Here is an 11,486-nt window from a genome sequence, read left to right on the forward strand (position 1 = left end):
TACTAAATGTACATAAATATTTTATGTGGTAACCAATTTTGTATTTAAGCCTTCTGCTTTTATGGCACTTATTACATTTATATATGTATAAAAAATGAGATTATCTGTTAAAGGTTTTGCTATTTACATGGTATTAAATTTCCCGAAATACATGTCTTTTTACATTGATTTTTTTTACATGACTTTTTATATCCCTTTAAATAATATTTTTTTAACATGTGTACAAACTGTATCTTAACACGTCACCATTTAATTAAGGTTGTTGTTTTGGATCGTAAGGGACTTTATACATTTAATTCAAAAATGTAGAATTCATTTATACTCTTAAGGGTGCAAATTTTATTCAAATCTATTTTATTAGTGTGTGGGATTTTATTGACATAACTTTCATTAATTAATTATAGTTAACTTTAAACATGTAGTTATTGTCTTTTCAAAAATTTCCAAATTTAGTTTGTACTAGAGAAAACCTTAATCATTAATATTATTCAGCTTTACTTCGAATTTAAAATAAGATCACATAGCAGATTTGCATCCAATTATACTATTTTTTAATTTAAAATATGCACATATACTCGTAAACGTGTTATCCCTGGTAAGCATTTGATTATCAAAGCATTTTTGCCAACGAATAAAGCTGTTTCGCCAAGGACTCAAAGTTTTCTTAAATGGTACATAACCAACAGTACACAGTATGGTCAGCGCAGGAACTATTAGGTCACTATATAAACAGTTAGAAGTACTAAGTCAGTCACATAAAGTCTTTTGAAAATTAAGTAATAGTTAATATTTCGTGCCGTTTATTCTTCTTTCTTTCTTTTTATCTTGCCTTCAGTTTGTATTGTGGTAGAAATAGCCTCAATACAATCAGCAATAGTCGGCTCTGAATGATCCGAACTGTAGTCCTTTCCCGCCATGCGACTCAGCGTAAGAATATAAGAACAGGCCACACGCAGCACTGAAAGCTTCGACAACTTTTGAGAGCTAGCATAGGCTGGAACTGCACGACGAAGGGTCTCATAAGCTGCCGATATAGTGTGTACGCGTGTTCGTTCTCGGGCGTTAGCCTCAATCCTGCGCTCGCGAGTCATATTTTTGTAGTTGCGTTGCTGGGGCCTGGTTTGGGAGCTATTGTGATTAACCTTACAGGTATCATCATCAAGTTCTTCAATAGCAGTTTCATTTAATGGTGTAGATAATGATTTAAACTCATCACTCTCGTGAATAGAACTCGATCCATTGGTTACTGCTTTGTTTGATTGGGCCAGTTTTGCAACCAATGCCAACGGTTCTTGTTGTTCGGGTTGTGTTCCAGAACCAAAGGCACGATGCAAAGTGGTGACACCTGGATGACGAACAAAGATGTGCGCAGGATTTGCTATTATTGCTTGCGGCGTAGATAAGCTGGGATTCAACACGTTATCCACTGTTGAAGGCAAATTACAGTTACTATTAATGTACGACGGAGAAGGAAAGGACGGTGGAGTTAACACCACAGCCGAGTCAGCTGACGAAGTGTATCGTATTCGTTTCTTAAGAGGTCCAGATGCTGTCATACACGAACTAGCTGCTAACAGCGATGTCGACTCCACGACTTTTGATGGCTCCAAGCTTTTCCGTTTGTTGCGCACCAACACAATAGATTTCTCTTCGGCTGCACCATACTCTTTGGACGGTCTAATATCTTCACAAATCGTGTGTACATTTTCCAGGAGCAAATCGTCACCACCTTCGCTTTCAGAGCTTGCGGAACAGAAGCCAGCGTCTCGGTCGTTTGAGCTAGGTGAATCTGAAAAAGAGTTACAAAAAAAATTAACCAAAAATGTACTTAATTATGATTAAGGCTAAAGAATTTATTTAGTTGTTTTAGAACAAACCAATAGCACTCATATCCCTGAATATTGAACATGCTTTGATTGCAGACATATCAGTTTGTAAAAACGCATGTAACTGTTTCACATACGAGTTCATCAGACAAATGTATAATAAAACCCCCAAAAATGCAAATTAAAATTATTCATTGTACAGAGAAATTAGTCTACCATTGACCTCCACAGTATATACTTAAGGATCGTAAAATAAAATTTGTTATTCTTAACTCATGTTGTTCACTGAATAAAAGCTCTTCAAACAATTCTCAAGTCGTGTATGCGGTATTGCCATACATTTTTAGTTCTTAATTTCTTAATAAGCTCCAAAATACAAAAATAGACCACAGCTAAAGCATCAATACAAACAGAGAGTTCTTACTGCGTTGTCTTGAATTACTTGATATAAACATATTTTCTTGCGTCCTTATAAATTAGTTGTATCATTATTTGGACATACTTAAAAGTCCCCTTTCTTACACTTTTTCACAGTTTATCTTAATAAAAACAGCCACACGCATAGACACACATGTGACTTGATGTGTTTTGCATGTTGACACAACTATTTATAACCACATTATTTTGCTATCTTTGCTAATTTTAGACTAGCAAATAGCAAAGCGAAATTCAAGCAACTGATAGACGTTGCAAAAACATGCTGTACAAATAATAGTAGCTACCTTATTATAAGTGTATGTATGTACATATGTACATTGTACATAATCGTATATACCTCCTGCTGTCTAGTTTTAGCAATTCAAATAGTAGTTGCCATATTGTATTGTATGATTTTACTTATTAAAAAAAAGTGCGACTCAGGAGTTTCTGAAGTTTTTGTAAATGCACCATACAACGAATCCTCAGTATTTTTATTTAAAAGATTTCTAAAAATTCTTTTCTTGAGATTTTTAAAAAAATTGTAAATTTCACATACTTTTACCCAATTATAACTACGTTAATTCCATTAATTACGATATCATAACTTAGGGTGCACTTGTGGAATGATACTCATATGGGTTTATTGCGATTTTAAAATGCAGTCGACTACATTTGAAATTGATGTAAAAAAATTATCCATTTAGATATAATGAGCGTTTTAATCCAAATTTGAATAACCTATTTAAAGGAGGCACACTTTAAATGTATGAGGCTGAGCTAAATACTTGATATTCGTACTGAAAGTCAGGCAAAGGTTATCACATAGACTCTGTGCGGACGGCATGTTGAAACGCTGTCAGGGTTCCGTGTGTGGGAAGCCTTTGCTTATCATTTTTTGTCTACGCGAAAAGTTTAAGGGCATCAGACAATGATCTTAGCTATAGTAAAATGACGCGGCGATTTATGAATGAAACAAATGATGGATTAATATTTATGCTAAATTCATATTTACATATTCGAATCACAAAACAAAATTTCGGGGTAAAATGAGACGAGTCCAAAACTCTAATTCAAACACATACATTAACATTTTTTTACCAAAGTGGAGGCCACTAAATTTTATTTAATATATGAAATTACATCCTTTAATAGTTATTAGCATAAATTCAACGGCATTGCCAAATACTTAACAACTGCTGAGTCATACCCACGAGATCTGTGATATTAAGTGTAACACTAACAAAAATAGATCATACAAAATGCAATCCCAATGTTGTACAATAAATAAACCCATAATAATTAAATGAAATGCAAAATATTGAACAGAAAACAATCTGGCAGACACCACTTACTCAGGCAATTTTCTACCCCATTCAAAACTAAAGGAAAGCTTTAACTATATAAGAGAGTCCAAGTGGTGTGACACACAACAAACTCACAAAAAAAAAAAAGAAAAATGTGATTGTCGAATGGCGCCCCTTTGGTCTGGCGCCACCGCTAATGACTGGTAAATTCTGACTCTGGAGTAAACAAAGCGACGTAAAGCAAAAAATCCTTTCTTAATAAGGCATCAAAGTTATTATATATTACTTTGACAATATAATATAATACAACGAGATATTAGATTGTGTTCAAACACTGTTTGTTATCCACAAAATAAAACGAATTAATTATTTTATGGCAAAAAGTTTTTTTGCACTAATTTTTACCTTATCACCTTGTTCAACTTTCAAAAGCAAGACAGTGTGACAGAAAAATGCGTATCAATTCCCATTAAAACCTTTTGTTATAAGTTAAGAAGTGTTTATACTATTTTTATTTGGAGTTTGTGCACAGCTGAATATTGCCTAACCATTCCAAGGCACTCTTTTCCCTTGTAAAACGTTTTCATACCAGAGAGTTATTACTCGCCGCAATAAGCAGAAACTTGGCAGATTTAGATGGGTAATTGGCAGTTACTACTACAGCACCAGCAAAAACAATATGTTAACAGCTGTGTTTTAATTTATTTACACAGTTCTGTCATTAACCTTGTTAGTGAAACCATCCAGCAATTTCCTGCGAGTTAATTTTAATAAAAACATGTTTATAGTGTTTTCTGCTTATCTTAGCAAATATAAGGCAAGTCTCATCTAAAATGACGCATGGCAATCGATGTATGTATATAGTAAGAATATCATATATTTTTAATCATTATCATTTGTATGATTTAAATTACATATATTTTCATAAATTAGATATTTTAATAATTGAATGAGAAATTCATTAAGTTACTCCTTGACATGTTTTGGATTGATTCATTTTGTTGTTTAACGTTCAATAACCCATTTAGGTGACATTCATTCAAAAAGTACATTTATCCATATCAAAGTTCACTTAAATTTTTTAGCAAATTACCTTTTTCGATTATAGCTTCTAGCTCTGCAGCATTTAATTGCATGTAAAATTTGTCTGCTTTGACGACTGCCATAGTTCAAATTTGGCAATGATTCTTCAAGAAGAACGCGTAATCCAAAAAGTGGTGTAAATTTATTGTTTTGAATAACTTATTTGTGTATCGTAAATTCACTTGCAAAACTGATAAGATTTCAGTCCCACCGTATGATATCAAATATTTATTAAAGTTGCCTTTATATGTAAAAGACCACATCAACTGTTTGATATGTAAAATATTTTGAATTTTTAATATTTAAAGATTATTATTGATCAGAACAGATTGTACACTTTTTCACTGTTCACACTTGCAACGCATATTTTCTGCATTCGTCCGACAGCCAGAAACACGGCACGTCCGTTCGCTTCGACAGTATCTTGCGTTTTGAGAGAACCAAACACGCTCGCTTTCATGCTAAAGACAACACGCGGTCAAACTGGTTGTATTGCAATTAGAGATGGGCGCGTGATTTAAAATTGAGTGAGGTGAATTTATACCACTAGCAAAAATGAAGAGTTCAAATTCTTTTTCTATTGTTTTAATTTTATTCTCTTTAAACATTTAGAACCTTTATTTAATTTGATCAGTAAAATGTAAATCATCTTTAAGTAATATTTAAATTTAAAAAAATATTTTTTAGTATTTTACCCCATTAAATCATTGATAAAACTAGAGGACACGTTAAAGCATATAATACAAAAATTAAAATATCCTGAGCTAGAATTTTAATCACTTCGTGCGTTATTATCTATTTTAAATAAATATATTTTTGAAATCGTACTTCGTATACGCATCGAACCATCAAACATGTTGGATCCAACACTTTAAGTTTTATTTTATGAATGAAATCAACGACTACTGTATGCTATACTAAGTAGTATAAAGTTTTCCAATATACAAAATTAAAAAAAATGCGATAATATATAAATATTTGCGGGAAAATAAGTAAGTTATAGTACAAAAATGTCGATCTTTAAAGATTTCATATTTCTATTAAAAATCAGATACATTTTTAGCGTATTCAATATGTTTAAGATGATGAGGCTTATACATAAGCGGAATGTCAAGTATCATTGTAGAGATAGTGTTGTGACGACATCTAGTTTGTTATCTGGAGTTGAAGCCATGTGAAGTGCATTTTTTCTGTATTTCAAAACAAAATTAAACTCTATGATTTTTTGAACTTGGCAGACCCCAAAATCTAAGCAGGCAAGCAACAACTGCAAAAATATAAACACATTGTGTGCTTAACGTGAGGGCAATTGTAATGAGTAAGTGGTGGAAGAAAACTATTCTTCAAATAGTCACTTTTAACGCCGCCATGTGGAATTCTACACAATTGGTCTTTTCTTCTCTACTTAGCTGAACTGCAAATTTGCAACGCTTGCAACGTAGCGAGCTTACTTATACATACGCAACAGAAGACCATCGACAACCGCTAGTTGTTTACATAAATCTTAGGCACCAGCATTGGAGTCTGCTCGACTTAATTCTTATCAATATGCATGTAAAACCATTTGCAATAAGACACACGATATTGAGTGCAGCCAGAAAACTAACGATACTTAACTCCATCAGGCCGCCCATTCTTGTGATTCTCATTCACAGCGTTGGTGGTGAGCAACACTCTTATACTTTGCTTTGCTGTTTTGCCACACGGACTGCCCACGCGACAGCAATGTATGAGTACTAGCTTTAGAGTGAATTTCATGATGTTGCAGCCAGCGAGTTCGGAAAACCATTTCGATTCATTTTCCTTTTGTTTTCGCAGTTGGTGGCAAATGCGTCATGTGTTATGCTGGTGCTATGGTAGTACGGTGCGGTAGCCTCTAAGTCTTCGTGCTTGGCATTGGCGTCATCAGGCTCGAAGTGTGAGTCTCACATGTTGTGTATTAAATATGTAAAACAGCACTAAACGAAGAAATAAATCGACTAAATTACACCCTATACTTCACTTAATTTACTGTCGTAGCACAGACACATTTGAACAGCAACATTTCGGTGATTTCTGATAGTAGGAGTTCTATCTGTATAATTCTCATACAATATGTATAAAAATATAAACGTAAGCGCATATGAGCCCATTAAAAAAAAGGCTATGCATAATAAGGAACAATTCCGTCGGGTTCACAGCAAAGAAGAACTGAGCTCCAAGAGCAGAAGACCAAAAAAGAATTTCTAGGAATATGTTTAAATTTCGCATGATCATGCCTTCTTAAGGAGCCCAAAACCTGCTATCGTGAAACAGAACTTCACAAAGAAAACACTAATATTGTTAGGGGCTCTCTGGTTGCTATGTAGACCCATCAGGCAACATCTGAGCACACCGCAGAACCATTTTTACCAATCAGTTCTCAGCAGATGTACAAAGTGCACGAGTCTGTTGTTGTCGCACTGAGGACCTTTAAAATTATGACTTGCGTGTTTGTACTCCTTAACATAACTAACAACATATTGTATATTCAAATTTTGGAAAATTTTAAGATATGACTTTCACATTTTTTACGAACATTTAAATTGAAATTATAGATTTTTCCAAACAAAAATGCAAATGAATTATACAATTTGAGGTAATCTTCTCATTATTGAATGCTTTATAGTAATGCAATTTAAAGTATCTCTTTGTCGATCATTCAAGAATTGTGCTTTTACTTTTTTTACCCGTAGTCCTTAGCTGTTTCATACAAGTATTCAAGATTCGACCGACGGCTAACCTGTTTACCTGTTGCTCTGCTCAGACGTCAGAGCACACACAACCCGCATAGCCGACAAAATTGTGGGCGCGGCAAAACTTTTGTCAAGCTGCAAGTTCAAGGATATACTCGTAGTGTGCATGTATTTAAAGTTTCTGGTGTCGGCGTAATTTGATCGCCAAATCTACAAAATCAGTATTTCAAGCCCAGATAAAATTACAAAATAATTATTTTATTATGTCTCATCTGAATATAATCAAGTTGCTGTCTTTGATTTGGCTTCCTTAATGTATATGAGTGCAATGACAGTACAGTATGTATGTAGGCATATGTTATAACTCGCTTGAAATTATCCACACTTATTTGCACCTGATTTTTTTTCAATGGAATGATTACTTTTGGGCGACTTATCACTATTTCACCCGACTTACCAAAACAGTTAAATATGTACACACATGAAAGCGAAGACGAATGACCCATAAAAAGTGTCCCTCTAAATGAGGGCCCGCTAATAGAGTTGATCATTAGGGGAAAAGTCCTGCATTCAATCGTCACATGCATAGATTTAAATCAAACCAAATACTAAATCCTATGAGTGCAATGTACACATGTGCAATAATATACATATATTTAATTCACATACATTTATTGCCGTAATATGCACATTTTAAAACATGTGTCGTCACCTCGATTGTCTGTTATATACTACAATAACAGCTCAACAGTCTAGCAACCGGACCCAACTGCTCACGTGTCACTCGAGAGTTACAACCTGCGCCCCATTATCAAAATTTACGCAAGGTCCTTTTAGCATACCGTGTCACGTGTATACCAGATAATTTTATTATTATTAAAAGATAAAAAAGAGTATGAATATTCATAAACACATTTGTTCACTTTATTACTAATACATATTTAGCAAAATAAAAAAATTTAAGTCTTACAAATGATTCGAATGAATTGTTGTTATTAACACAAATGGAAAAATTATATACACAAGTGGTTACATACATACATACATATGTAAATATATCATAGTAATATACATAAGTTATAAGACTTTCTTAAAATAATCATTGATTTGAGGAACCTAAAAAACTAAAGCTACAATATACAAGAAGTTAGTACGTACGGTGTTTCAAGTATTTCTAGCACACATGTGCGTAATCCACACATAAAACACAAATGTAGACACATACACATATACATAATAAGAATGTACATATATTTATCTGCCAGCCTGGCGACCTTTGCTCGGCGTCAGCTTGACTCTTGCGATTTTTCATGGAAATTGCACAGTCGGTGGCGTATTGCACATATGGTGTCCAGAACCTAAAATAAAAGTACACATTGTCTACGTCCTTTCCCGACTGTATTTGTAATGTGTGAATGTTTCTTCATCATGTTTAAGTCGGCTGCTTAATGTTTCAAAGTTGTTTTGCTTACATCTGCTTATGAGTGAGAATATTTTTGTTGGGAAATTTTAGTTCTTTATATGTTTTGGGAGTGATTACGAACACGGTATTACCCTTTACAAGGAAGTATGCATATGTATAGCCCTTCGATAATCAAAAGATAATAAATATTCCATATTTTATCTTTAAGAGCGGAACTTTGTTAAATCTTTTTCAATTTAATTTATATATCATTCAAACTTCACAAACTTCAAACTTCTTCTCAATTTAAATACGTGTAGACAAATGAAGAATAAGCAAAAGCTTCCTCGCACAGGCCGATAACCACAACCGAAATTTCCGTTTGGCATGCAAACGACGACTCAGTAATACACAATTAAATGCCAAAATATAAGCTATTATTGCCAAAATATTACTGACTAAATTTACTGACGAGGCAAATGATCTTCGTTGAGCACGCAACGTGATAAGGGAGAAACGTATTTTTAAGTTACCTTACCTTAAACCTTATTAAGGTATTTCCCACGCTTTATATCACAGAAAACACCCTCAAGCTGATTAGTAAAAATTAACAAAAAATGTTACGTGGACTTGTGTTTTTCACGAACAAGCCGCCGGCTTCAAGCAATCTGACTTCCTTCCTTAATGGTTGCTGTCCACTTTTAAGTGACTATTACAGAAGCAAATTTTTAATACCAAAAACGAGATCGCTTTGGGCGAACAATGCCACTAATCACATTCAACCTCATAATGCTCTCAAAATGGTCCGTGTTAGTAACCGTTCGGTCTCTGATATCGTGTGATCTTGTTATTAGCATTGCTTAATATACGTACATTATTTATGTATCTGAGGGATCCGTATCCTTTTAACAAGTAAAAGCGATTTTGATTAGGTCTATTAATTTGTAAGCTTACTGTAAAAACAATCAAGGGTATTTCTGAATAATTTGTACAGCGAATATATATTTACATATCTGTTCGGTAATGATTTTTCTGCTTTATTGTATCCGTAATGATTTTTGAATGACCTGTAAGATGCAGAGATCAGGTAACCCCATATCAGGTACGGTTAGTAACAAAGTCATTTACCTGTTGTTACTTACCGTACCTGTTATGGGGTTACCTGTAGTTTTACTTCCTTAGTTGTGACCATGGCTAGTCGTTGTTGTCACAAACAAGCGATGGTGTTGTTGCCTTTTGTTATATGGTTTCACAATTTCAAAAAGATATTTACTCCTACAGGAGGCTAGACATACAATATTTTCCGTAATTTAGCTGGCGCCAGACGCACAGCATGCAACTTCGCAAATTATGAAAAATTGTAAATATCACCTGTATGAATATAGGCAATGAATTATAGGCAATTACATGCTGAAGTTCGATGTTATTTCAAGCAGTTTTGTTCATTACCTAATGAAAATAATCAACATAAGTATTTCTAAAAAAGAGCAGGAAAAAGAGGCTCCCAAAAATGCAATAGATCATTTTCACTTAAAAGTACCAGATGGCTTTCAGCAGCCACAGTGCCTTGTTGACATTGTCACAAGCCACAGCTACAGGTTGTATGACAACTCATTGGCCACTCTAAAGAAATTTGTTGCTGTTGTTGCTAAGTATAACTGGTTTGAGTTCTTCATTTGCGTGCTGGTTGATCCTATATCCATTGAAACATCTGTGGTTTCTTACGTTACGCCCTTGGTACCAAAAGAGTTCAAAACGTGTCCAGCTGTCCCATCTTCTTTATAGATCGTGACAATCGAAAGCGGCATAACAACTGCCACTTGATCTGCCGAGCCTTTATTTATAATTGCCGCTTGCGGTGGCTTGTCAGGTGCTTTTCCACAGGACGTTCATTGAAATAATAAGATAACCGACCTTGCCAAGCGTCATACGATCACTATGTAGAATGTATATACATACTTCGCTTTTTTTTAATGTAATATTTCTTTATTGAAATACAATTTTTCGTCAAAAAGTCGTAGGTACATAAAAGATTTTCATCTTTTAAGAAAACAGTTTGCACAGTTACTAGCATGTCCTACGATATATGCCCCATGCTAAAAAAAAATTGGCGCCAGACTTATAAAAATATGCTGGCAATTAGAAACATTTTGTACTGTAATTTCTTTAAATAAGTTCATTGTGTATCTTGTATGTAAGTATAAACCTATATGTATGCTTAGGTTTGTATGTGTATGAGCAAGTGTGGGCAACATGCGCATGCTGTTTCCCACAAAGCTATACACAAATTTCGTATATAACAACAACGATACACGAGGATCCATCCGACGTAAAACAGATTGTCAGAATGTCACTAAATGGACTTTGTACCTACTCAATATAGTATAGTTGGCACTTTGCTTCTGACTACTGCTTGGTCGGGTTAGTTGTCGTTGAATGCATTTGCATCTGTCGTTCAGCTTTTGGCGTCAGATGAAAATGAAACCAATGACCAACAGTTTCTATTATATCTGGCACAAAAGTTCAAACGCATAACATACTGAGACATTAGTGGCAGAGGCTAGTTAGTAGCAATGGCGCCTGTTGGTGCTGTAAATGTTAGATGACATATTCGTACTCCAGTTCACGATAATAGATATACATATATAGTAAAAAACAAGTAAGAAAGATACTGTCCAGTGAGCTCGACTGTGAGATACCCGTTACCCATTTAGAACAAAATATACCAAACAGACCA

The 11,486-nt window shown here is 34.3% G+C and overlaps 1 protein-coding gene and 1 long non-coding RNA gene across 2 annotated transcripts; one reads left to right on the forward strand and one right to left on the reverse strand.

The window, feature by feature from the left end:
- Window positions 1–9: 9 nt before the first annotated feature.
- Window positions 10–5,050, reverse strand: LOC117565352 (uncharacterized). Its single transcript, XM_034244410.2, has 2 exons — window positions 4,644–5,050; window positions 10–1,789 (listed from the first exon to the last, which is right to left on the reverse strand). Exons 1-2 carry the CDS (start codon window positions 4,714–4,716, stop codon window positions 801–803), a joined length of 1,062 nt encoding a protein of 353 aa, XP_034100301.1. The 5' UTR covers window positions 4,717–5,050; the 3' UTR covers window positions 10–800.
- Window positions 5,051–5,676: 626 nt separating this feature from the next.
- Window positions 5,677–6,654, forward strand: LOC127565148 (uncharacterized). The gene is made up of 3 exons (XR_007954522.1): window positions 5,677–5,951; window positions 6,043–6,187; window positions 6,259–6,654. It is a non-coding gene; the product is annotated as an uncharacterized LOC127565148 (long non-coding RNA).
- The last annotated feature ends 4,832 nt before the right edge of the window (window positions 6,655–11,486 follow it).

The sequence above is a fragment of the Drosophila albomicans genome, chromosome 2L (genome assembly GCF_009650485.2).
Source record: "Drosophila albomicans strain 15112-1751.03 chromosome 2L, ASM965048v2, whole genome shotgun sequence".
Taxonomy (NCBI): Eukaryota; Metazoa; Arthropoda; class Insecta; order Diptera; family Drosophilidae; genus Drosophila; species Drosophila albomicans.